The sequence below is a fragment of the Chaetodon auriga genome, chromosome 1 (assembly GCF_051107435.1).
Source record: "Chaetodon auriga isolate fChaAug3 chromosome 1, fChaAug3.hap1, whole genome shotgun sequence".
Taxonomy (NCBI): Eukaryota; Metazoa; Chordata; class Actinopteri; order Chaetodontiformes; family Chaetodontidae; genus Chaetodon; species Chaetodon auriga.
Window position 1 is genome coordinate 7,168,028 of NC_135074.1, and position 25,991 is coordinate 7,194,018.

General features: G+C 42.1%; 1 protein-coding gene across 4 annotated transcripts in view; it reads right to left on the reverse strand.

Moving 5' to 3' along the window:
- Positions 1 to 25,991, reverse strand: part of phkb (phosphorylase kinase, beta) — a 93,786-nt gene that overhangs the window by 67,341 nt on the left and 454 nt on the right. For 2 of the 4 annotated variants that reach the window (XM_076736740.1, XM_076736818.1), the window contains exons 2-8: positions 25,344 to 25,449; positions 23,991 to 24,077; positions 13,094 to 13,232; positions 10,923 to 11,022; positions 7,160 to 7,267; positions 6,219 to 6,299; positions 3,042 to 3,157 (exon numbers count right to left, since the gene is read on the reverse strand). In XM_076736740.1, the coding sequence (XP_076592855.1) occupies positions 3,042 to 3,157; positions 6,219 to 6,299; positions 7,160 to 7,267; positions 10,923 to 11,022; positions 13,094 to 13,232; positions 23,991 to 24,077; positions 25,344 to 25,449 (737 nt within the window). The remainder of the gene's footprint in view (positions 1 to 3,041; positions 3,158 to 6,218; positions 6,300 to 7,159; positions 7,268 to 10,922; positions 11,023 to 13,093; positions 13,233 to 23,990; positions 24,078 to 25,343; positions 25,450 to 25,991) is intronic. The other 2 variants (XM_076736913.1, XM_076737004.1) reach the window with 1 other exon arrangement.

Consider the following 25,991-nt stretch of genomic DNA (forward strand, 5'->3'; position numbering starts at 1 on the left):
AATGTTCATTTCAATGATTTAAACAGATCTTATTTACATGGGACTATTCTGAATCTGCCCCTGCTACAGTTCACTGTTTGCATACAGCATGTTAATTGGTATTACGCAACTACAAGTATAAGCTAGCTCACTAATTGTAGAAATCCAAAGCATGACCTCAGGGGGAGGAAATACAAGAAGCGCAAGACACAGTGCTTCTTCACTACATCGAATTTGTTATCTTTTCTTGAGGACATTCAGGCAAGCTGCTGCCAATAGCCTTGGATTGTTGGAGAAAGAAAAAACATGCTTCCCAGAGATAAGCAATGGCAGAAATTGAGGATCTTTATCAAGACACTGAGGGCGAAGAGGGAGGCCAGTTTGACCTTGGATGATAAATCAGTTAGGAGCGCGCAACAAAAACTGCAATCTGAGTTCACTGGCGAAGAGCAGTCCTGGTATTTAACACCTGGTCTAAAATACTTCTCTTCATAGCACTTCATAGGTCAGACTGTTGATCCATTACATTTTTCCTCAATACAGGTTATTTGTTCACAGGTTTGTGTGGTTTGGAGAGGAAAGAGGATTTTTTTTCTTTATAGTTGTAAGTTAGTGTTTATTTGTTTATTTGCCATTAAATTAACCAGCATGGTCTCATGAGGCCTGCTGGTGTTTGGTTAAACCAAACAGAAGACTATCAGAAAGGAAGAAGAGGTCTTGAAATGAAATGGCTTCATGTCTAAAAACCTGAGGTGTTGCAAAAACACATTGGTCCATAATTCCTGTCAGTGACTCATATATTGAGTTTAAGGACAAGGAAGTTATTTTTGTATTATTCTCGATTGTCTCGTTTGATTTGCCTCACTGCAGTGCTGAAATGTTGTAATCCTGCTTGGTGGACACTGAAATGCACCATTTCCTGAACAGAAATGTTAAAAATTTAAAAATCCACACTTGTGTGTTTCAGTCCTTATCTATCATTTAATGTTGAAAATCTTTAAAGATTGTTCAGAGGATCCAAACAAATGTGGTTTGCGATGTTGTGAAAAGTTAACTCGTAATGGACAAAACCCTGAAAGTGTTCATAGGAATAGGATTTAATTGTCAGAAAGCCTCTTTCTGTTCTCTGTGCTCCCTGTGTTTCCCCTTCCCCTTTGTGTCATGGCAGTTCCTCCCTGCGTTTGTCCTTGAATGCATGAGTGTGTGTGTGGGCATTCCCTGCAATCTCTGCTCACCTACACCTGCTCTCAGCGCCAATCAGGCACCACACCTGCAGCTGATCCACACTCATCAACCACAGGATAAAAACCCAGATCTCCTCTTTGCCAGATTGTTGTTCTCACCAGCCTGGTAAGAAGTTTTGGCCCCGTCGCTAACCTCTGCGCTTTTGCTGCTTTTGAGTTTGCTTGTCTGTATGACTAATATGATTCTCTTTGTGCCTCAGGATCATCGCCTCATGTTCCGAATCTGCTACCTCTGCTCAGCTCCAGTCCACCACCTGAAGAAAACACTGACTCACTGCACCTTCCTACCCGCTCCTCGCCTGGATCGCCTCAGATCATCTCTCTGTCAACATTACCCAAACTTTTGTGACAATACTCCTTTGTGTGTGTTCTGCATCTGGAGTTCAGTCAATTATCAATTCGTAAGATAAATGTGATCCACAGAGAAGTATTAGCTCATGTACAGCTTTTTAACTGGCCCAAAAAAATGATTCCTACTGGTGTTATGTTACAGACTTGAACTTTAAGTATAATAGTGTGGTTTAAAGTCTAGAACTACATTGCTTTACATTGTCCTTGTTTTGGAAAATGAAATTTGTCTATTTTGCAACAAGACAGTTGGTTTGAGATAGTTTTTTTTTTTTGCAGCAGATGTAAATAAAATGCATAAACGCAGATTTGTACAATTTCCTATTTCTATACAACAGCAGGTATTGCTTGTATTAATATGTAACTCTTTGCTAACACATCAACTCTGTAAGATGTCACAAAGTCAAGTAATGGAGGTTAAAATATCTGAAGAGAATCTTTCGTTTTAAATGGACAACTACGATTTATTCAGGAAATTATTTCAGAGATTAAATTTAAAGAAGTCAGCTTTAGTGAAAACAAAAGACCAAAAGCCCTCTGCTGTGTCCTGTGTGGCCCCTTAACACAAGCCTGCTAGAAATGTGCAGACATGGCAAACAAGAGAGGAAGAGACAAATATCTCAAGGCCAGAAGATCCACCACACCATCACTGTGCGCATCTCATGGTTTCATACATCCTGTAACTGCAGGTTCTTACATTCTACATCTTGCTACCAGGATAACTGTAAAATGCATGCCTTGGCTTTTCCCTGACTCTATTCCTCCTTTCACCTTTATCTCACACCATTTCTTCCTCTGTCCCCCCTCCCTCCATTCCCAGCTGAAAGCATTATGATATGATTACATCACAGGCCGTGTGCACAGGGCTCGTTAGGTCACAGAGGCATTTAGCAGTCCACTGCTCTCTTGTTGCTGTAGGTACTGATTGTTTACTTCAGTTTACTGTTGAAGAAAGTTTCAACCCCTGTGTTTACACACCCACACACATTCAGCACTATCACAGCCATGAGAACTCAACGAAAGCGAGCATGCAACATTGAAATTTACAGCAACACATTGACCTGCGACAGTGTAATCTATGAAGCTGTCTCTCTAAATATATATATATATATATAAAATATACAGTATGTGTCTGTGTGTGTTCATGTGTATGTGTATACAAATGCAGTGGCACTGAGGAAAAAATAAAACCTATCTCAGTCAAACTCCCTATGGTTTTGGTGGTGTCATAAACTACACTGATAGAGCTGGCGACAGCAATACAGGTTAGTAAAGTGTTATAGATGCTATAGATATGCCACTTCTATGATGAATACAGAGAAAACAAGGGTGGAAATCAGCCAAAGACAGTGGGTATAAGCATTTGGCTGTTTTTTCTTAGTAACAACCTGTAAATAGCCACATTTGCTATGAACCCTGGTATGCACATTTATTTTGCATATTTCGTCAGTTGTTGAGCTTCAGACTGACCTTGAATGCAGCTCAGTGCTGCCGTTGTTGTATTTGCTGCCTCTCTCCCACATGCCGTAGTCAGGTACCCTGTAGGCTCTTTCCACACAGAACACCAGGTTCTGGATGAAGGAAACCTGCACGCAGAAAACACACGTGAAACACAGGAAGGCATACAATACAGACAGCTGCATTCACACACACGCAGAGACACACACATGCACTGATAGGCCGAGTGCTGCAGGTAGTAAACACGTTTCCATACTGAGACAAACACAGTCAGACAGTATATGATTTAAGCCGCAGCAACACGTGCACACAGGGCCTTACACACACTTACATATACTGCAATGGGTGACCTTCAATATTGATTATGGGTGAAGTGTGTAACTCTCCCTCTCATTATAAAGATTAGTTAGGTGGACCAGAAAGCTGATTCCTCATTAACGCTCAAGGTCAAACTCATCCTGTAGCTACAGACAAGGTGTAATTAAATAGTTAAGGGCAGCAGTAAGTGAAGCTGTAGCTTCATTGCCCTGTCAACTGCCCATGGCATGACACTGAACGGACACATATCATTTACAGCAAAATTTAAATCATCGCACATCGCTTGTTCATTACAGACTCTAAAAACTCGTCGGCAGTGTCCTTGATTTCCCTGCCAAACAAAACAGTGGCCTCATGAGCTTAAAGTTGTAATTAGCAGAGTTGGGGAGTTTCTTGAATCATCTGGCCCACACAGGCTGCGGAGAAAGACACTGTGTCTACAGAGACACGTCAAAATCAATGGGCACACCTAGAAAAAAAGGCAGAGACATAAAATGTGCAATGCCTTAAAGGCCTTGAATCATTAAAAAGACCTGAAAGTAGCAGTGCGCGTGTGTGCGTGCTTGACTGATGGGAGATTTAATCTAAAATGACAAAGCAGGGGAGAGAAAAAGAGGGAGCGATGAGAGAGTGAAAGAGGAGAGAGAGAAGCAGATACAACCTGTGTAGGACTTAAATAGGCCAGTCTGTGAAGGGAAAGAGGGAGCAAGGCAGGCGAGGCTGCGGAAGAGAGGAAGGTGTTTGCTGCTTCTCTCATTTGGGGTTTTATGAGTGGAGTGATTAACGAGGGGAACTTTTTAGTATCTTAATGGTATCTTAATGAATGTTACTGCCCACCAGCCAAACAAGCCTCTCTATCTCCCTGCCGCTAGACGACTGTCCCTGCCAGTTCTGCCCCTTTTGGAGGTGGTTTGCACATATATGCAGAAGCTTACTGCATGTGCTGCTGCTTTTACCTGTGTGCCAGCAGCACTCACAAGTGTGGCAAAAAATGCATACACGTGTATTATGTGGAAAAAAAAAAACACAGACTGTGATACTGAGGCGCTCCATTTCATGCTGCATGGAACTGAAAATGGTATCTGGAAGGAGGTCGATAGTGCATCTTCTCAGAGGACGAGCAGCAGCCTTTCTATACAACCTCAAGAAAAAAAAAAAAAAAAAATACTGCAATGCAGCTTCCAGCTCAGTCAAGTAAACACCAATGGACTTCACAAGCAGTGACAGCTAACAACAAACTCATAAGTGATACCGTAATAATGTGATTAGTCCAAATGAAACGCTTTTCAAATAGCGTTTAGTGAGAACACAAATCATAAGTCCTTTTGCTCACTGGATCTGATGTTTGTTAATAGAAGGCTGGGGATGGGGTGGGGGTGGGGGGGTGGGTATAGACTGCTTCAGCTTGAATTATACAACCTAATAGGCAGCGTATTTACATGCAAATAAAGGCTGCTGGGCAAACAGGACTGCCCTCATAAAAAAAGTTCTTGTGTCAATTTGTTTGCCATCAGCAGTGAGAAATGGAGAAAAATGAGAGGTTATTAGGGAGGCTTTTCTGTAAACAAAGTGAAGCCTGAACGCACTAATTGGTTAGTGGCAAAATGTTTTACCATGTCCTCACTTTCTTAAGATAAGCCCAATCTAGTAAACAAATGGATTCCTTTACCAGCGGCACAAATTTCGCTCTGTGGCGGTAAGTAAAGCTGTGAATGAGCAGACTATAAAAACAGAATTAATGAAGTTCCAACTGCTCCTCGGGGCCACACAATAAACAGCACAGTGTGTAAACTTAACAGCCAAGTCGCCTTGTTGTTTTATTAAGAGCCCAGCATGAAAAAGACAAAGAAATGACAGCGGTCAGATGCATCAAAGTCTGAAGGAGCCATTGAAAGCAGCTTTGCAGTAACAGTCTGGCTTGGTGCGCTGCCAAATAAGACGTTACCGGTTCGATTCCCAGGGGGACATTTAAGCCTCCACAATGAAATCATCTTAATGTTTCCCTGCTGAAAGTCAATTGAGTGGCTCAGCAAAAATATAAATGTGAGCCGAGCTATAAAAGTGAGATACTGTCCCCTGATCCCGCATTCGTGTCGGCTCTGGGATATCTGTAGGGGATTTAGGGTACGTATAACTGGCTTTGGAACCCCTTTGGTCTTCCTTTGCAGCATCTGGCTGAATCTTCAGAGAACAGCATCACCTACTTCAAGATTTATGACTCATTAGGTCCCATAAATTATTTTGGAATAAACAAGAGTTTTTCAGTGATACATTTTCAGAATATGTGTTTTCATGTGCCTGCACACAAACTAATAAAGAGCAAGAATCATTTCTCAGAAACATCAGAATTCAGTTTAGAGATGCTTCAAAACATTTTGTCAAATAGAGTCAAGTCAAATAGAGAGAAACAAGAGTGGAGTCTACAGCTATACTAGCAGCTCTGTGATACTGTACTGAAGTTGATATTAGCCACTAAATGCTCATGTCAGCATGCTAATGACAATGATAACATGCTGATGTTCAGTAGTTCAGCTGATAGTGATTGGAATCGCATTAGTTTTGCAGGCATCTGGTCATAAATCAAAGTGTTTGACCACTGAAAATGTATGTATATTTATGTATTCTAAAATATGTACAGTTCGTGTAATATTGAGCATATTCTGCCTGAGGTAATGTAGTTTTGTTCCATGTATAGTTACAGTACTTAAAAGAGACATAAAAGAGGTTGTTTTAAACCATCTGGACTTAAGATGGATGCTGATTGCTGCTAGTGGATTAGCCAGAAAATGTCAGACCAGTAAAGTGGACAGGGCTTAAATCCCTAATGTCCAGAATCGATCACTCAGACAGTCATTTTCGTGTCTTGTTTACCTCATCAGTGTTGTAAATGATCTGCAGGCCGGAGCAGATCATCTCCACCAGGTACAGCAGAAACAGAGAGACAGCATCGATCTGCAGCAATGACAGAGGACGGACAGAGTGGATGAGATGCCATTAAAAAATGACTGCCACTTGTACTCCGTGTGATATTTCTAGATAGTCTTTGATTTCCTACAGAGCGTAGAGACTGAGATGGGAGCTTTGTGTTCGCTGTCGGCACCATCAATAACGCAATTTACTTCATGGTAAAGTTGCTGAAGAGGAAATGACAGCCAAGGAATAAATGGATATACATTAAGTGTTTAACATCTATACAGCCTGACTTTTGACTCTTTCTTTTAATTTTCTATCCAGCTCTCTTGATGTATTGGCCATCCCTCACTAATATGTTACATATCATATTGACCTCTGTCAATACCATTGACAGAAGAATTCGTTGTTTTAGTGCCAGTTTAATGCACACCACCTCTGAGTCAATCGAGTCAAGCCAATTCTCCAACCAGGACGAAGAAATGAAACATTTCTCAAGGCCGTTTTTCAACAAAACAGATTGGCCATCTAATATGTGCATCCCATTGTTGGTGCATCTTTAGCGAGGTTCACTTCTTCCCTGACCACAGCCAGTGAAATCATTTTCAATATCGTTACATCAGATATGTGCACAGAGATATGATATCAGAGTAGTGTGGTGGGATTTTACTCCGCAGTCTTTATAACAGACAGTGATATATGTCTCTTTAGCCTTAAGAAGATTCTAACTGCTGTAGGTATGATCATTCCATCCAGACATTTCATTTAGCTGGACCGGTGGTAATGAACAAAACACACAAACACACACGCTGTATACATGCATGCATGTAAAAACTTATTTTCATTTTATTCTTTCAATTGAGGGTTGCCTCATCTCTGCACTCGTCTGCGTGCTGGCTGACCTGCAGGTGGTGGTAGTCGCTGTAGGAGTACACCTCGTCGCCGGTGTCTACGTTGAACACTGAGTGCAGACACTTGGTTGGGCTGGGATCCTGTTTAAACTGCTCCACCTGGTAGAGAGGTACACAGACACAGAGGGGGATGGATGAAAGAGAGAGATCAAGGGTAAGCAAGGTCAGAAAGAGAGAGGGAAAGACATTCACGTCCTCACCATGAACACAATGAAAATCACATAAATGGGAATTTTGTATAGAGTGAATGCATGGTCATCTCTGCTGTGGCTGCATTGTTTTCGCTGTTTTTCTCATCTTATAACACCTCACCTTGACACTTTAACTCCTTTCACAGCTTGCACTTCACCACACTCTTCCACTCCCTTCAGTGTTTTCTTTGAAATTTTGAAGTGAATTTTAAACTTCTTAGGTTTAAAATTCACCTGCCACTTGAAATTCTTTCAGCGCTTCTGTTTCAACTGCACTTCATCTCACTCAATTGATTTCAGATTGTTCACCTCAACCTTTTTCGGCACATAATAATTTCTTTCAATGCTCCAGTTTGAAGTGCCACTTCAACTGCTTTCTTTGGTTGCACTTCAGCTAAAGCTTCAGCTAAGTTCTTCAGCTTCATCCATCACACCCATACAGTTCAAAAGCTGTAATGAATTCTGTCAAATATTCAAATATTTTCACTGCAATGTTTCTTCAGACCCATTTCAAGTACGACTGAGGTCCAGGTGAGCTTTCAAGCTAGTGCCTCCAGTGGGATTATAACTGCTAACCCTGATATTAAGGCCATGTTCAGCTCCCTGTAACACAGGACTGCATGAATCCACAAACACTTTGACACATTCTATGCATAATCTGTTGTTTCTCATTTAAAATAAACTGGAATAGTCAACACGTCTGTCCTATGGGCAGTGACCAAAGAAAACATATTGTAGTAGAACAAGGTCTGCTCTGAAGCAGGTGAGGGTCAGGTTGGGGGCAACCCCACAAATACACAGAAAATCCTGAATATGTCAGTCGTTGTTGAAACCATGTTCAGTGGTTTCTCAGTGGCTTTGTGCGTGTGTTTGCTACATCGACTCGACTACACACCAAATTATGGCTGGGCCGCCAGCCCCGTCGCGCAGAGTTATAAATAATTGGCCCTTTGTCCCATTTTTGCCTCGTTTGTGTCTCTTCCCTCCACCTCTCTTGGTGCTCTCTCCATCATCAAGCCCCCCTTGCTGTCTCCATTTTTTTCTTTCTACCTCCCGCCTTTCCTCTCTCCTCACTTTTACCTCTCTTCTCACAGCGCTTTCTATTATTCACTCTCCTTCTTCTCTGTTGTCCCTCTTTATCTCTTTCCTCAGACTCCATTTTCCTCTTGTTCTTTGCTTTGGCACACTACCTCGGCCCACCTTTCTCCCTCCCTCTCTATTTCTCTCCTTGTCAGGTCATAGTGGAGACCCTCTGTCCCACTTTTACTGAAACTGCCCCACTTCCTGCCATCCCACCGCGGCTAATACGCAAGTGTTAGAGTGTTAGTGTGTGTGTGTGTGTGTGTGTGTGTGTGTGTGTGTGTGTGTGATAGTATGTGAGAAAGCTACCTCTGTCAGCAGTTAACAATAGGTACTGCTGTTCATGTTTCTATAAATCCTACTTCTGTGCAGAGGTCTCTCTGATTGTCACTCCAGGAGAGCCACAGGCAGGTGGTTCTACTCTCAGGATACTTTGAGAGTTACTAATTGTTTCAAGTGCTGCAATGCGCCAATATGAGCTTCAGATTAGTCAACCTCATCAACGTCTGCTGCTCCGAAGTAGAAGCAAAGTGTACAAATCATTTATTTTACATCTATTGGTGACACAAAACTTGAATATCGTTAAACAAGAATTACCAGGCTGTTCCTTGTTATTTCCGGTTGCAAAGGATTTTCCAAAACAACTCACTGTAAAGGGATAAAGCCACTTTAAGTTAAAATTTGTTACGTTAAACCAGCAGTAATTGATTTTTTGGCCTGTTGGGGGCAGTGCAAAACACAATGACATAATCAGCTTGTGGAATTGATATGGTGGGGTAGTTTGCAAACAGTTGCTTATTTACAACTGCAGTAGCTGTGGAGCAACAAACATAAAGTGTCCACTTTATTGATGTAATTGCAATATTCACTCCCCTTTTAGCTCTGTTTTGGTCTCTACCAACTCCTGTCAGAAATACCAATCAGGCTGTTTAACTGCTAAATGTTCCACTCTGCTCACAAGCTACTTTCTAACTTTGTCTGTCTGCCATTTGGTGTCAGGCAGATAGCATACTGTGAATACAGCATAGCATAGCTGTGAAAATGAGCCAGAAGAGTAAAGTGGCGGCCTGTGAAACTGTAATGATGAGCTAAACCATGCAAAAATGCTGCGTAGAGCTGAGGGATTCTGCAGTCGGGTGATAATTTTCTTTCTTTTGCACTGCAGGCAGTTATATGATCCATTGTTAATACACAAATATTGATTAGAGCAGCTTCAAGTCTACAAACTCTGAGTCTCCAGAGGCGAAGAGGTCACTGAAATCATGTTGCAACAGCAAAAACAGTGGGGCTGTTGTAGAAGATTGCAGACATTCAGATTAGTTGGAAAAACTGCCAGCAAGAGGGTGATACTACTATACTGATGAAATGGGGGTAGGTGAGGGTGGATGGGTGCCATCCTATGTGAGGCATAGATATGCATGTATTCAGAGCAGACATTTTAAATAAGGCAAAAGGCATATTGTTAGCTAGTGATGCTAACACTGGTTGTAGTCTTACGGTTTGTTTCTGCTTGTCTAGCTAACATGTCGCCTAAACATTACATTGATATCATTTGCATCAGCATATATGTTTCGTTGGAAACATAATTTTCTACTTAAGGTGTCTGCAAATGTTCAAAATGTCAACACTGCTGACTTTCTCTTAAGTGAGTGCTTTAGTGGACTAAACCTAACAACATGCTGGACATAGGACCTGTGGTCTCCAGTGTCAAAGTCCGGGGCTGTTGGCTGCCTGGGAAAATAACAGTATTATAACTCAATGCACCAAAGTACATGCAGACAGTGGGGCCCAGCTGCTGTATTTGCTCTGTGATATTTGCCCAGCAGTGGCCTTGTGTCACGTCTCCATTAAAAATGCCATGTTCTCCGTAAGTGTTGGAGACAGGGCGGTAACGAACGCTGCTCTGTGTAATTAACTGTGTAAACGCAGCTTTGTAATTAAGACACAGAAAAGCTCTCCTCTAAATTAGGTCGTCAAGGTCGAAGCAAAATGAAACAGAATGGCTTTCAAAGGCACACACTGTACACATGCACGTACACAGTGACACAGCAGGCCACTCTATTAAAAGACGTTGTTCACGAGGGGTGAAAAACCAGCATACAGAGGACATATCTGCTTCTGCTATGGCGGCATAAAAATGGTGCCTCGTGCCATTTTTCATTCACAGCCCACTCATGCGCATTCATCAGGTTTCCTGCAGCAGACGCGGTGTGAAATTTCCCCCCTCAGAGCAGAAGTCTTTGGCAATTAGCAGATTGCAGACTATTAAGCCTTTAGGACTACGGCAATAGGCTCCCATTGTCATTTGTTATCATATAAAAGCGGAACCAGGTGTGTCCAGTACTCCAGCTCTGAGCGGCTTTGATGAATAGCGGCTCAGGAATATACCTTTGATCTGTACAACGGTGTGTTGCTGCAGGGTGCTTTTATGCACACGTGCAGCGTGAAAACAGGAACCGAGCAGAGGCTGGCTAAAGACTCACCTTATCGGCCTGTCTCATGTAGCAGTAGAGGATTCCTCTCATGCACTTGATGGCAGAATGCTCCAATTCATGGGTCCGCCCCATATCATCGTCGATGCGCCTGCATGGCAGGGAGAACACATGAGGGAAGCAATGAGTGGATGAATACATGATGAACACATGAGGCACACATAAGCTTGTTTTAAAGGCCAATTCTGACAGTCTGAATAATATAATAATCATATTTGCTCTTTCAAATAAGTTTAGCTTTAAAGGTGAAAAGCAGCATTGTAGTTCTTCGACAAACTGATGTCAGCTGCATGTTTAAATGCAACCTTGGTCACTGGTGATAGCATGAATTGAACCAGCAATCTTTTTATCACAATGTAGACTGAACAAACCCAAAAACGGAGATGAATAATGCATAAAAGGCAAAATACATCACAATAAAATGATGTGTGGAGAAGTTTTTCAGCTTCGACTGGTTCTGCATTTTTAAGAGCATGATCTTAGTAAAATACCATTCACAAGTCAATCACATATGGCTGCAGTTAGCGCAGTTGGAGTCCTGGTGGGGCTGGCAGATCTCAGATGCTCATTACAAAGGTCATGCTAATAATGGCTTTGGGTATCGACAGAGGAAAGGTGAAACTTGTTTAAATTTCAGCAGTACACGGTACATTAATCACACTGTCGTTCAGATGTGACCCTCCACATTAAGAGAGACTGCAGGAAGAGGATACAGCAGGCAGCTTTTCATCGACCAACGTCACGTTTTGAAGTACTTTCCCGGGCATTCATTATCGGACTGCGAGTGTTCAACTATATTATATATGTGAGGAAATCTTCAGGTTCAATTATAATTAATGAGGAAAATACTATGGATTTGAAAACACAAGAAAATACTAGATACTTGTATCAGTGCTGGAAGTTGACAACCTGCCCCCATTTAGAAGGAATCACTTTTATATGACCATGGCATGCCATTGTATAAATACATATATCCACTGTGGATCTTTATACAGACCCGACTACATGTATACATATTTACAGTATAAAAAATAAAATGTTACTAGGTGAGGGGGCGGATAAAACTTATCATTGTGGTAAATTCAGCGTCAGTCCAGTCACTGAATCTCACACACAGCAGCAGGGCGTGAAGTAAGTAATGGCACTAGCCAAGCCTGTCAGATGAGAATTATCTTAATTAAATCCCAGTGACAATTCTGAGGAGGCAGCCATGACTGATGACTGGGATCTGCCGCTGGTCACATCACTGCAGCACACTCTATTTTTACCCCTCTTTCCCTCTGTCTTCCCCTCGATCTCATTTCTTCACTTAGTCTTCCTCTCCATCTCCCATTTCTTTTCCCGCTCCTATCTCTCCCTTGGCCCACCTCAGTCTCTAACCCTCTCCCCTCTCTGTTTCTTTCCTCCTCCACTCTGCTTCCATCCTCCTAACCTTTTTCTCTCTCCACATCTTTCTCTCCATCCTTTCTCCTCTCTCTCTCTCTCTCTGTCCTATTACAGACTCATTTCGTGGAAGTGCTCTTTTCCCTAGAAATTAATCACTGAGGAATGCAGCCATCAAGCGCTGGGACAGTTGATAAAGGAGGTTGGGGCCTTTAGATGGTTTTCAGGGGAATTCTAAAGTGTGTATGTGTTTAAAAAGCAAAGGCTTCAAATGACAGAGGCAGATAGGGGATCAGGGCCAGTTAGCGTGAAACAGAAGAGAGTGGGACAAAACCAAAAGTTGTTCTGCCAGCTTGTTGTCGATTCAGCTGGAAAAACCATCTCGAAATGTTTACCTCTGTGCGAAGTCAAGGATTGAAAATCTGCCACTGTTATCACTGTAAACCTCATATATGCCAAGTTAGAACAGAAAGCTCGACAGGCAGGAAACAATGATAAAGAGTGTTGCTTAGCGAATGATCGATTTGGTGTGTTAACCTTTCAAAAGCATGGTCAGTTTTTCCATGCTTCCACTTGGGGTCTGGTGAAGTGAAAAGTTGCTTAATACAGCTTCAGATTACAGTATCTACTGCTGCTGACCCTGGGATGGACCGCATTCAACAAATTTCCAGATGGAGTGCACATTGCAGTTAAAGACACATTCAATTCTGCAAGCATGAAACAAATCCTGCATGGTCCATCTGTGAGAGTGCATGTGTGTGTTTTGTGTACAGACTAACCGGTACGCCAAAGCCAGGGCCCAGGCACCAGCGGCACAGTACAGGGAGTCCCGGACCTTGGCCTCCTTGCAGGTGGAGCATGTTTTGACCGGGAAAAGGCCAGTGGTGGGACTCTGGTAGTTTAGAATGGTTGTCTTGACTAGATAGAGAGAGACAGAGTCAGAAACAGCAGAAGTGCTGGCACAAGAATTCTTGCAAAACTGTGGTTATTATTTACTCACACCCACATTAGTTGAAACATCAATGAGAAAGCATCTGTACCACACAACAAGCTGGCTAGCACTGCTGTAAAATGACTCTTTATGCAGAGAGTGCAGCTTAATGCACAAGACTGACATTTACATTTGTTCACTGCTAGTCTTTGTCTGTTTTTCAGAGCAGCATCACTCCCATCACTCCCAGCACTCCCATCGCACCTACATCAATTTCTACCAGATGCATTTTTAATCCTGTTTTTAAATGTTCATGTGTCAGAGCCACCGTGGAGTCATTCCATTCTGTTTTGCTGTGTCTGCTGGGCACAAAAACAGCCCCAGAGTCAGACAGGGGCCACACAGTAATGAACTACTAGCATGTATTTTCTCTATTTCTGGTCTTTTTTTGCCCGGGTAGTCTGCATTTGCAAAGTGTTGAAATATAATATTTATCCAGCTCCTCGAGCAGTGTTACAGCTGTCTCCTTCTGCTGGCACGGCCTGACCTGCGACCTTCCTCAGGCTGTGCAACTGTTGCCACTGCCTCACCCTTTCCTCTAAGTTCCTCATATGCATATTTTGCCTGAAATAAATTAAATTAAATCAAATTCAATTATGTTAAATTCAGTTTAGAAAAAAGGTTGGGCAGGATTTTGGCAGACATTTCTCCTTCTTTGATAAAAGCAAGCAAAAGTTAATGTAATAAAGTCACTTGGAGCCTAACCCTTCAGCCCGTGTTATACAAACATCTGTACGCTGCAAGAGTGTAACAGCAGATGGATGCTATTCAAGTGGAGCAAAGTGAGAACCGTGACATGGGAAGTGTGAATGGCTGCAACAGTAGAGGCAGGCAATAATTCCTGGAGGAATATGATTTGCAGTCATGGTGACATTGTTTTGCTCCTGAATACTGTTTTACTTGGATACTTGGGTTGTTGCTGCACAAACTAACAACAGTCAGTTAATGTTCACATCAGTGTTTTGCAAGGCATTGACAAGACAAGTGTTATGTGCACATCCTTCACCTCCTGTTACAGACTTGACTCACAATTGCATCGTTTCTCTACTTCTGCACCAGCATCACAGCGGAAATGAAGAAATTAGTGAAGGAAACTTCCTCATGTGTTGCACGTTTGTTCCTCAGACATAATCTTTAACTCAACATTTTGCTCCTTGAAAGTTGCCTGAGAGAAAATCCTAGTGCTTGTTAAAAAAAAAAAAATAAATAAAAAACTTGGCTTATATGAATATTACTCCTGTTGAAATTTTGTAAAGCTGTTCATAGTCCCCAGAGGATGAAACCCATTCAGTGCATTTACATGCACTGAAGTAACCAGGTTATCCCCTCCCCTGTTAAAATGCACCCCCCCTCCCCATCTTCTAGAAGCACAGAGGTTGTTTAGGTGAATATGTTCGTGTAGTCTGCCTGACTCTCATTAATCCTTTATGTGACTGAGATTTGTGCAAGTTAGAATCTGCGGACCCATCCAAGGATCTGACACATCAGCAGCAGCAGTAAGGGTGCTGTGTGTTGGAAAATCCATGGCGCTGTCCGTGGTGCTGAAGCAGCAGAAGGATGTGTCTTCTTCTCTCGGCCCCGTCCTTTTGTCAGTTTCATCTTGGATTTTGAATATTCTCTAAACTAAATACTATAAATACTTAAATCTATAATATAACGTAACATGAAGTGGTGGAAGAGCAAGAGGATGATAGAGACACATTGCCTGTAGCATTCCTACAATATTCCTCTAATGTAATGATCATTCAGCAGCGTGTGTGCAGCTGGAAATACACCCCGAGACCAAACCACCTCTGCAACAAAATATTTTACAGGGGACATGAGTACAGATGTAGTTTTTACTATGATACATGGTGTAACCTGGGAGTGGAGCACGTATTATGACTGAGGAAATGAACCTCTACTCAGCGGCAGGGGTTGCTCCCATTGGACCATCCGCACTGTTAGAATTGAACAAATCGCCAACTGCGTATTCATGTAGCGTGTAAGTAATTTGTTTCCTCCCTTTACCTTATTTGGAAAACATGACTTACATATTGAGATCGTGGCTTCCTCATCTTTCTTTCTTTTCTTTTTTTTTTTTTTGGTTTTTGTCTGTCAGAGGAGACTGGTGGTGAGAAAACAAACCGCTGCTTTTCCTCTCAGTGTGTATGTGTCTGAATTCAACAGATCATCAGATCGTGGACTTGGGGAGGCTATTTTGTCTAAGTTTTGGTCGAAATTTGGATGGATTTATTTTAACTAGGAGAAAACATCTATTCTATGTAATTTTCTCTCGCTGTGTCTTCCCCTGTCTCCAGTCTTTACCATACACATAAGTACTTGAAAAAGAGCCAGTAAGAAAAATCCAGTTAAGGTATACACGGCCAAGAAATCTGTCGGTGCAGACAAGATTTCTTTTATTCCCTTCCCCTATTAGAGAAACCAGGTTTCTCATTTATATGAAATTGAATTGCAATGAAAACTGGCACAGACATTTATGCCCCACTCAGAGTGAAATTTAATACCTTCCCCTGACTTTTCATCTTAGGTCATCATCAGGTCAAATTTCTACTCTACTTTGGAGTATACCTGCAGGTGCATTAGTATAGCCTCATAGGGCTGCTAACAGCTGTAGACTATTAAGTTGTGTTAATAATTTAGCTTATCATGCACTTATTCTGCTTTACTTTATGATGCATCATCCTTACAGATTGCAAAAACAGGATTAAATGTCCAGCACCTGATTGTCTGAAATTCATAGTTAACACTGGAATTGTAAAATGACTTTTTTTTTTTTTTTTTCTCAATTGGAAACGGCCTGGTAATAATTTGGTGGTGTGCAGGTCAAAAGACATTAAACTGGGCTAAAATAATACCTACAGTCCAATATGAAGCAGTGGTTATATAACTTAGATGTCTAACAGCATGATTTCAACCACATTTAACCCAATTGTTTTGACTTCTTAAGGCCTGAAAATCACCAGATCAATACTTGCTGGGATGCAGGTGCAACTGCAGAATAAATTAAAATCCCTGCTGTACGGTGGCAGCATCAGGTACTGTGAAGGGAAAGTACCAAAATCTATTAATTATTTTGGTGTCACCATAGTGAGTGGGAAGCTCTGTGAGCAAGGACATTTCTTTGGCAATGGGAGCCATTTTTCATCTGGTGTACAAGAAGTCTGACTGCACTCAATGGATGTGCAAAGATAAACTAAGATGGTTCAAGTTCACCAAAGTTCATGCTCAGCATTAGTTAGCGAGGACAGAACAACGGATGAAAGCTCTTAATACGAACAGATCGTAGCCCTCCAATAATATATGCTGAAATATTACATACTCAAGCAGAAGGCCTCCGGGAAAGTAATTTATCTGCTTCACACACACATGCACAAACACACAGGCACGCACGCACACACATACACACACACACAGGCACACACACATACTTCCTCCTCTCCTGCAGAGGTCCCCTCACTGATGACTAATCTGTCTGGAGGGATCACTTCATTTTTCATCAGAACATTATGTGGGTGCAAATGAAGGGGACATCCATTCTGCACTGTCATTTGTTACAGAGCAAAAGAGAGACAGAGGAGAAGAGAATGACAGGAAGGGAGATGGAAGGAGACAGAGACGAGTGAAAGAGAGATAGAGAAGGTGTGTGCGCAGGAGGGAAAAAACAGGATGTGTATCTATGAGTCAAAAAAGGAAAAGTAATGGGCACCGCGTATGTGTGTTTGGGCATGTGTGTGCATTGGTCAATTGAAGGCGACAGTCAAATTGAGAGGAGGTTCACGGGGGAATTAGGCAGGATATTAATAAACCTCTCAGGTACTCCACCTCCAAGCATCACACTAATTAAGCACATGCTCACATGCACGCACACGAAAAAGCAGACTTGTTTTCCTGCTGGTCTCAGGACATCCTTTACACAACCCTTCACTTATGCCAGTAACTGTGCCTGCTAAGATGAACCGTGGCCCATATGTAAAGACAAATATGCGTACTGATTTATTTTTGGAATATTGTCAGGAGACTTGGTGTCAACATAGAGTAGGTGTAAACACACATGCTTACAATGCACACACACACACGCAAAACAATCCCCTCTTGATTCATCTGAATTGTTAATAGGACAGTGCCTTTGGGTGTAGGCTAATTTAGACTGCGGCTACATCAGTGGTAGAATGTGGAAAGCTGTAAGAAGCATCGGTCATCACAATCACCAGAAACAACTGCATCACGCGCTGGTTTACCTCAAAGCGTCATCTGCCTCGGATACCACAAATACATGAAGAAACTGTGGTCAATAAATGATCTGCTCCTGAAAGCCCAATCTGTCACGACTCTACCACATGTTGGACCTTCTTATATTCCGATTGTATTAACTCAGATTTATATCATCTGTGTTTGTAGGTCTAACAATCAAACAACCTGTCACATTCAACTGAAATTTCAGCAATTATGTTGGAGTTACTGGGAAACTCATTCATTTCCTCATGTCTAATTTTTTCACCTACTATAACTCAAGCGAGTTTAATATAGTAATTTATTTCTATGAAGCTCCCAGGTTTAGAAAAATCTATCTTTGCTATACATATTTACGTCAAATGTAAAAAAAAAGCCCAGGATAAAATGCGTTGAGCTACTCTGACACCGCTCACTTGGGAGGTATGAAGGACTCGAGGTTTCATCTTCTGCTGTGGACGTCATCATTAGATGCAGAACATAAAAGATGGGAGTGTGGAACATTGTTCAGGCTCTGACTGCAAGTTTCTCTGGATGCAAATCAACTGTTGTTGGGAGTTTTCTGCCTAGCCATCCATCAAGCTAATGTCCCACTAAATCAGCAGCTAATGTCTCAGACGCACACAGTCTGCTCTTTCACAATGGGCCATTTCACTGCACCAACAGAGTGGAGAAAATGAGAGGAGATGATGAGAAAGAAAAAAATACAGAGAGATAGATTGAAAAGAGGAAAAAAAAATAGAGAGGAAAGCTATAAGGAGTAAGATGATCTATGTATGGTGGCACAGCAGACGCTACAGGAAAAATGGAAACACACAAAGTGTGATATTCATGGATCATGCCAGTCTTAACAATAACACTCGCCTATTTCTCCTGATGCTGTCATAATGTTTCCTGCAGTATGACATCTGTGACATTAATTACTATTGAAGGAATAAACTAATGCAATCGCCACAAAAACCCACAAAAATGTTGACAGAGGCAGCTAACAAAGGCATGTTGCTAATATAAGAAAGAGCTAATTATTTTAGGATAAAAGCTGATTTGCTGTCTTTTCAAGATTGATATGAGAAGATCAATATCAATCTCAAGGAGAGAGATAAAGCCAAGATATGATGTTCAGCCGAGCTTATCAAAAGAAACAGTTATAACACCTGACTTCCCCCGAAACCACAAATTATTTTTACAATTCTATCTGTAAAATAGAACCGGATTTAAAGTGTTCATTTGCGAAAGAACTTGAAGGATTTATTCATTTTAGTGCCACAGGACGTTTAACACTGGCGACGAGCTTTCAAGTGCTGAAAAGAACGTGTTGGCTTCAATTCCTCTTTATTCAAAAAACTGAAAATGAAAAACTTGTATTAACCGCGATAAATAAACTTTAAATACAGCACATTTTCAATAATTATGCAAATGTGCACTTTAACACGCTGTTCACAGCTGATTATTTGGAAGTGAGTATTTGAATGTGCGTGTGTATTCTGTTGAATGAAAATATGATTGAAGCTGAATTATTTTCCACAAAATAGCTGCCTTTTTGCAATGCATGTTGGGGAATAGCTCTGACAATCTGAAACCAGGTAACCAAGTCATGTTGCATCACAAGAGCTACACAGAGAGGACGGAGTCAACAAAGACTGGCGCTGCAAGAAGTCCTCTGTGAAGAGGATTTCTTCATTGCAGACACTGTGCAGTCTAACGCTTATTAAATTAACTGCTTCTGTCTGTTACAGGTGTAAGTTTACCTGGTTACCACAGCAACAATTTGTGTTGTTGTTTTCATTTTGTTGTTTTCTCGACAAAATCCATGAGTATTTAATTCCAGGTGTCAAGGATAACTTTAGAGATTCACACTTAATTACACATATTAAAACAATGAAACAAGTGAGGCAACTTTTATTCTTTTACTTTATCATCAGCTGTTCAATGACAGACTCGGTATTTGCTGAAAATTGTTTCTCAGGTATCATAAACACTGATGGCAGCGGTCAGCGTTCGACTTGATTTAGCCCGAACTGGCTCAACACTGCAGAAGATGAGGCAAGGCAGTGCAGTTAAAAAGTCAGATCGATCAAAAGAGGCAGAGGGGGAAAAAAAATCAAAGTGAAGAAAACTAGCAGCCCTTATGTTCTTGCAACAAGCTCATAATGACTGTAAAAAGAAAAGAAGAGAAAAGTGTTTTCTCCACTGCTTAATCGGTGTGAGCCAGACGGCGGAGCGACAGCGCCTTCTGCTTCCAGTATTATCGGGAAGCTGAGTCAATGGAGTGTGGCCACATTGCCACATAAATAAGAAACCACGGAGAAGTGAGGGAATGAAAGAAGAGGGGAGAAGGAGAGAGACGATGGAGGGATGAACCACGAGAGATTGAGGGACAGCTTCCTCGTTCTTGATAACGGACGAGCCCCCTATCACGACGGCATCACGCGCTCAAGACTGAAACAGCAAAGAAAGAGAAGGGAGGGGAAATGGAGCTGGTTTGATTTGTCTCTGTCACCCCAGCCTCACCCCTCTCCATCCCCTCTCCTGCCTGAGACTGAAAGAAAGCAGGTATATTGGCAGGCAGGTCTGGGTGCCGCCGATAACAATGTTGGCTTTGTTCCCTGCTAGAATTGGACAAGCGCTTCCAGCCACCACCCCAACACACCAATTAAACAAGCCCAATGTTCAACGCCGCGTTTTCGACATACTGCAGTCTGGCGGGGGGGTTTTTCTCTGTAAATCTATGGGGCTTCAACGCAGCCGATGCTGGAGGCTACGCTGCGCTCGCTGATAGCAGCAAATCAGTTCCAACTGAGAGCCACACCTGTTGCACACTCAGCTCTGCTTATTGTCTTCTGTCATTTTCTAAACATGCATACACATGCAGCCTAATGAGAAGCCAGCAATCAGAACACACACAAGCTGACAGAGGAGCACACACGCGCACGCACACACACACACACACACACACACGCTGCCCAGTCTTCATCAGGGCAGGCCAATGGGCTGTGTCATATCTGGCAGAAGTGTGTTCATGAGAGAAAACGGTGCATCCAGCCAAGAACAGACGCTTCCACACGTTAACAATCCCCCGATCCACACCTGGGTTAGAGCAGCCACCCTCAGCTTTACTCGCTTCAAGGGATGAAACAACAAGACACAGGAAAAATATAACAGCTTCCTGCTGGAAAAAGTAGTTTTAGACAGTCTCCAGGAAATCCACTGCCTGAGCCAAATCCTGACCCAAAGCTGCGATTTGTCTGTTTGCCTCAATAAATTTTGCTTTGCCACTATTCACAGGCCTTATGAAATTTATATCAGGCACATTATTTTCTATGACTTTAATATCCTAAACATCAGTCAGCATAAAAAGGCTTTCTGCAATATAAAAGTGGGTATATTGTATTTGGGAAACACTACATATACAGAGGGAAGGAGGAAACGTAATATTTTGGTTACAGGTCACGTACATGATCCAGCTTCATACACATCATCCACCAGAGCTCTGCTTTCAAATAACTCATCACAGCCACTGATGCAAACAACATGGAGCTGCAGTATTGATACCAGTCAAGCCTCTCTGTATCTATACCAAATCAGACTCAGCTTGCTGGAGACTTCACTGGGCAAAACGTTTGTCTGGCTGGTGATTATCAAACGAACTTCAGCCTGGTGTCTGACCGGCAGTGCAGCAATCATCTTTTCCTCTCACACTCCCACCTGACTGTGACTGACTGAGCAATTTGCCTCGGCTTTTACCACTTGTACAGGTTTTCTTTTTTCTCCAGCGTGTGGGACGTGTTGCTCTACATGATTGCCACAAAGTCTCCTCGGAAGTTAGAGGAGGTGCTCTTTTCTTTCAAGAGAGGCAGGGCCGGGGGCGTTGGACTGCAGGGGATTAAGTATACAGGATCCTCAGGTGAGGAGGGCAGGGGGGCCCACAAGGACACTAGAATGAATGGCCATGGATTTTGGGAGGGGCCCACAGAGAATGCCTGTGTACTGCGGCAAGAATTGTGTGCTACATCCTCTACTATAAAATGCTGCAGGACCCTTCAGCAGACTTTGATGGCAGCTTTAGGTGTTCCTCTGCCAAATTCAAGCTAGAAAAACAGCAGCTTAAGTTACCTTTAAATAGTTCTTAGTTCAAGGTCACTGCAAGTAGAAGGCCATGCTGTCAGTGTTTTGTGTGATCCCTTCAATGTCTTAGGTATAGAAGCACTGGCAAGCTCCGAACAGCCATGACATGTGGTTCTTTTTCACAGTACGGCATAGCAGGAATTATTACAGTAAATTTTACAGATTTCTACACTGACATACAGTACAAAGCTGTGAGCAATCTGGACATACAAAGCTCATCAGAAATGTATGCTTCATACATATCATCTGTCTCTGTAGGAACAGCAATGGTAAAACACTTTAAAGCAATAAAACTCCTCCAAAGCATGCCAAGATCTCTCTGTTGTATCTTCAAAAAGAAGTCCCTGACAAAAGCCAGGCTCGTGTCCACAGCGGCAAAGTCTCCACTGATCCTCGGGGACAGCATCCTGAGCTGCATTAACAGCCACACACAGCCTGAGGCAACATGTGATCCTGCCTTGTGCACACTAAAGTCAGCTCTATCTGCTCGAAGGAGCGGTGAGTTTGGCCTATCCCCTCTGCTGCTCTCTGGCTCTACTTGTATTGATTTTACTAGGTGAAAAGGGAGGGTGAATATAGCCTGTCGTTATAAGGCAAAACAAACACAACAGAGCACCGATCTTACATACCTGCATCCATATCGCTTCCCAATAATACAACCCTGTGACTATATTAAATATAAACTGTCTTGTTTTACTGTGTCTCTCGGTCCACATGTCTCTGATGACCTACTTCCTCTTTTCCTCCAGCCACATCCAATCTCACAGAGGCTTGCAAACTGCTTAATCTGGTGTGGACACAGACCATTCTCACAGCAGACACTTTGACTTGTCAAACACAGGCGTGACTGATGTGATTAATAATGGCTGCATCCAGTTTAGGTGCTGCGGTGCCAGGGCCTTGCTGTTGTGCATGCTGGCTCACTGGCATGACTTACTGGCACACAGAAGTGGAACAGAACCATTATTAATGCTATCAGTTAAACGTGTGACTTTTATGAAATGATGCTGCCGCGAGAAAGGTCTATCACTGAACAAACAGATTTCAAATTTAGTGTTTACCCTTCTGGAAGCCTAATGGTCCAGTCACACGGGGATTTACAGTATGGCAGCAATATTTCACGGCAAATTCAGTGTTTAGAATGGAATCTTGACTTCTATAGTAAAGCTGGTTCCAGTTCGTTTCCATCCAAAGGGCCGAGCTGAGTGAAGTCTGACATCGGGGAGGAGATACATTTAGCTGTGTGTTCTGGGAGGTAGCGCTGGCTGGCACAGCGCTGCAGTCACAGCTGCAGGTAATTTAGCAATCAGGACTAATGTGTATTTATCTCTCCTGCAGAGAGGCTGAAGACTCATGTACTGATTAAACATGCCAGAGCCATCACCTGGCCTGGGCTGCTGCAGCAGCGATTCATATATCCATCACCACGTTTGTGTCCGTCTTTAGTCCTTGATGACTAGGGATTCGTATTTATATGCTCATTCATCGAGAAATTTCATTTGCATATTCATGGGAACCTCTACTTAGTAAATGCCAGCATTATAACTGGTTTAACCTCCTTTGGTTGGTGCAACCAGCATCTAGGTGTTTTAGACTTAAAGACTTAAGAAATAACAACCCCATCAAGTGCACACACATCCTGTGAATGTGTGTGTGTGTGGATATGATGGGATCTTCTGCTGTCTCCAACCTCCTGTCCTTATTGAAAAACCCCTGATCAACCTGTAAGGTTATACAGTGCAGCAGCTCCCACATGATCCCTCACTGGCTTCCCACTCATAGACACTACCAGCTGAGCTCAGCTCAGTGCAGCGCCAATCCAAGCCAGGACATCTTTGCATGGAATTAAATTCAGGTCATTGCATGCTGGGTAAATGTTTTTGCATTTGTAACGCACATGGACCCTCATTATGCCTCTCTTTTATCTTACCAGCTGAGAGCAACTTCTCTCTAAACAATTCTGTAAATGTGCAAAATGTAATCACTATAACCAAGGCTGCGATTTGACGAGAGTGCCAGCGACAGAACAGGTGCAGCTTTTCCAGTCGCGTACATTAGCTCAACAGTGTGGTCATGCTCTGCGTGGCTATGTGTGTTTCAGGAGAGAAAAATGATCAACTCCTGGAACACGGCATCAGGAGCAGTTGCTGTGTCCGACCAGAAAGTGTTCAATCAAACATAAAGCACTCTGTAAAACTATTGGATTGGTGGTTCGCAGCAGGGCCATTTGTTTCTGATAGCTTTGCATCATATATTTATACCTAAGGCTCTGACCTTTACATGAGCCCTGCTATGTTCTGTTGTGAGTAGTGGAAATGTGTACTTACCAGTACTGTAGTAGCGGTCCAGCTTCTCCCAGAGGGGCTCATCCTCACGCTGGAGAATGGACAGCTTGAGGGGTTCATAGATGGAACCTGAGGACGGACACATGTGTTACACTCCAACATTACTTGCGTTCCACATGGAGCTACAACTTCTCTTTTCTTTTCTTTTTCAAATTTAATGTCTCAGCTGTCTCATGAATCCTTAAAAGAAAACCTTAAAAATGGGTCTCAATCCTGCCTCCTGACCTTCAATGACATTACTCCTTACTGACTGAACTGGACTGAGGTAAAAGGGAGACAATAGCCTTGTTTCACACATTCTAGTGTGTAGATAAAAAAAATGTTCGCAGTTAGCCAAAGATTGGGAATACCTTCATTTTTTTCATCAAATTTCCTCATTTCCAATTAATATAACAGAAAAAAAAGAAGCAGGAAAAAACAACAATCACATGCCATTGGTATATTCTGTTTTTCACCGCAACACACGGCATAACAAAGGGCTCAGCACACAACACAATATTCAGGCACGGAGCTAAAAATTCAAATGGTAATGTGGCTCGACACCACACATTCGCCCACCTTTTCCTCTGAGCTGAGAGAGAGCCGGAGTTTGAGGGAAACCCCTATCTGTTAGACTTTCTCTATTTTCAGACTCTTTTCACTTTGCTGAGATTTGCATTTTAATAGGTTCGACCTTGGGTCAATACCACAGGTACTGAAAAATTCACATTCTGGCTGAAATTAGCATAATTTCCATCATCTTAAAAGTTGCAGGGGACAAAGCCAATCCATCTCTTTTAAAGATAACACTTTAAAAGAGCATAGAGGAAGTCCAATATTACAATTTTAATTTCTAACATGAGATCAGACAAATGTGGGCAGTCATTCTTTGGCCAGTTAAAAACAATCTCATGACTAAATTCAGTGATGCAGACGTCTAACACTGTTATAGATGTAGTACCCGAAATAACTCCATTGATACGGTACATTTACTATGTGTCACTTCTGCTTCATGTTTACTGTGGAGGAACAAAAAGATTAACCGCGTTTTGTTTTCTCATGATCACAAATAACAAGAATAATTCAGCCTCATAATCAGGAAATAGAGCAACCAACATGAAACAGTATGTCAAAATACATGTGTCCACTTCTTTTGAAATGATGAGAAAATGGCTAAATAATAAGCCTGTTTGTGATTTCCAGTTGACGACATATGGAGCAAACATGTTTTGCTGTGATCATGAAATAATTACGTTGTGTGAAAATGGCTGTCTTGTGATCTGTGCCCGTGTCCTCTCCCGTCTTCTGTGTGTGGCTGCCTGCACTGTTTTCCTCAGGTGTGCTGCCACTACTTACCGAGTCTGTGAATTTTCCGATGAGGCCGGGCAACCGCAGCCACTGAACCAGCCATTCTCAAAAGGTGAAATTTAGGCCAATCGTCTCTCTCAGCTAAATCACAAATCTACAGCAATTCACAGGAAGGAGTTAGTAGCACAGAGTTAGATTTTAGACATGCATGAATCAACAATGAATTACACCTTGGGAGGTCATGATTGTGACTGCATTTGATTAGGGATGCAAGTTATTTAAACCCTTGACAGATACAGAGTCATGATGAATTACTATATGATGGTGATGTAATTATAAGAAAGACTTTAGCAGAATTACAATCTAACTAAATTAGAAGACAGTCCTTATTAGGTCTACATTGTTTGAATGAATGGAAAAGTCAGAGTAGTTGCTCTAAGATCAGAATGTTTTCCTTCTGTTCTCTTTGCAAGCTGATTTGAATAACACTCATCAAGACACTACTAGATGATTAGATGAAATCTGTATTTGCCTTAAAATTACTGGTAGAAGTGCTGACTACCTTTACAACCACTGCAGTGGTGAGTGTTTGGACAGACTATCATAATATATGGTGTTTTCTCAGCTGTATCACCATAATAGCGTTCTGATATGTGGTGATAAATAACACTTGTTGTGATGCATTTATCCTTACAC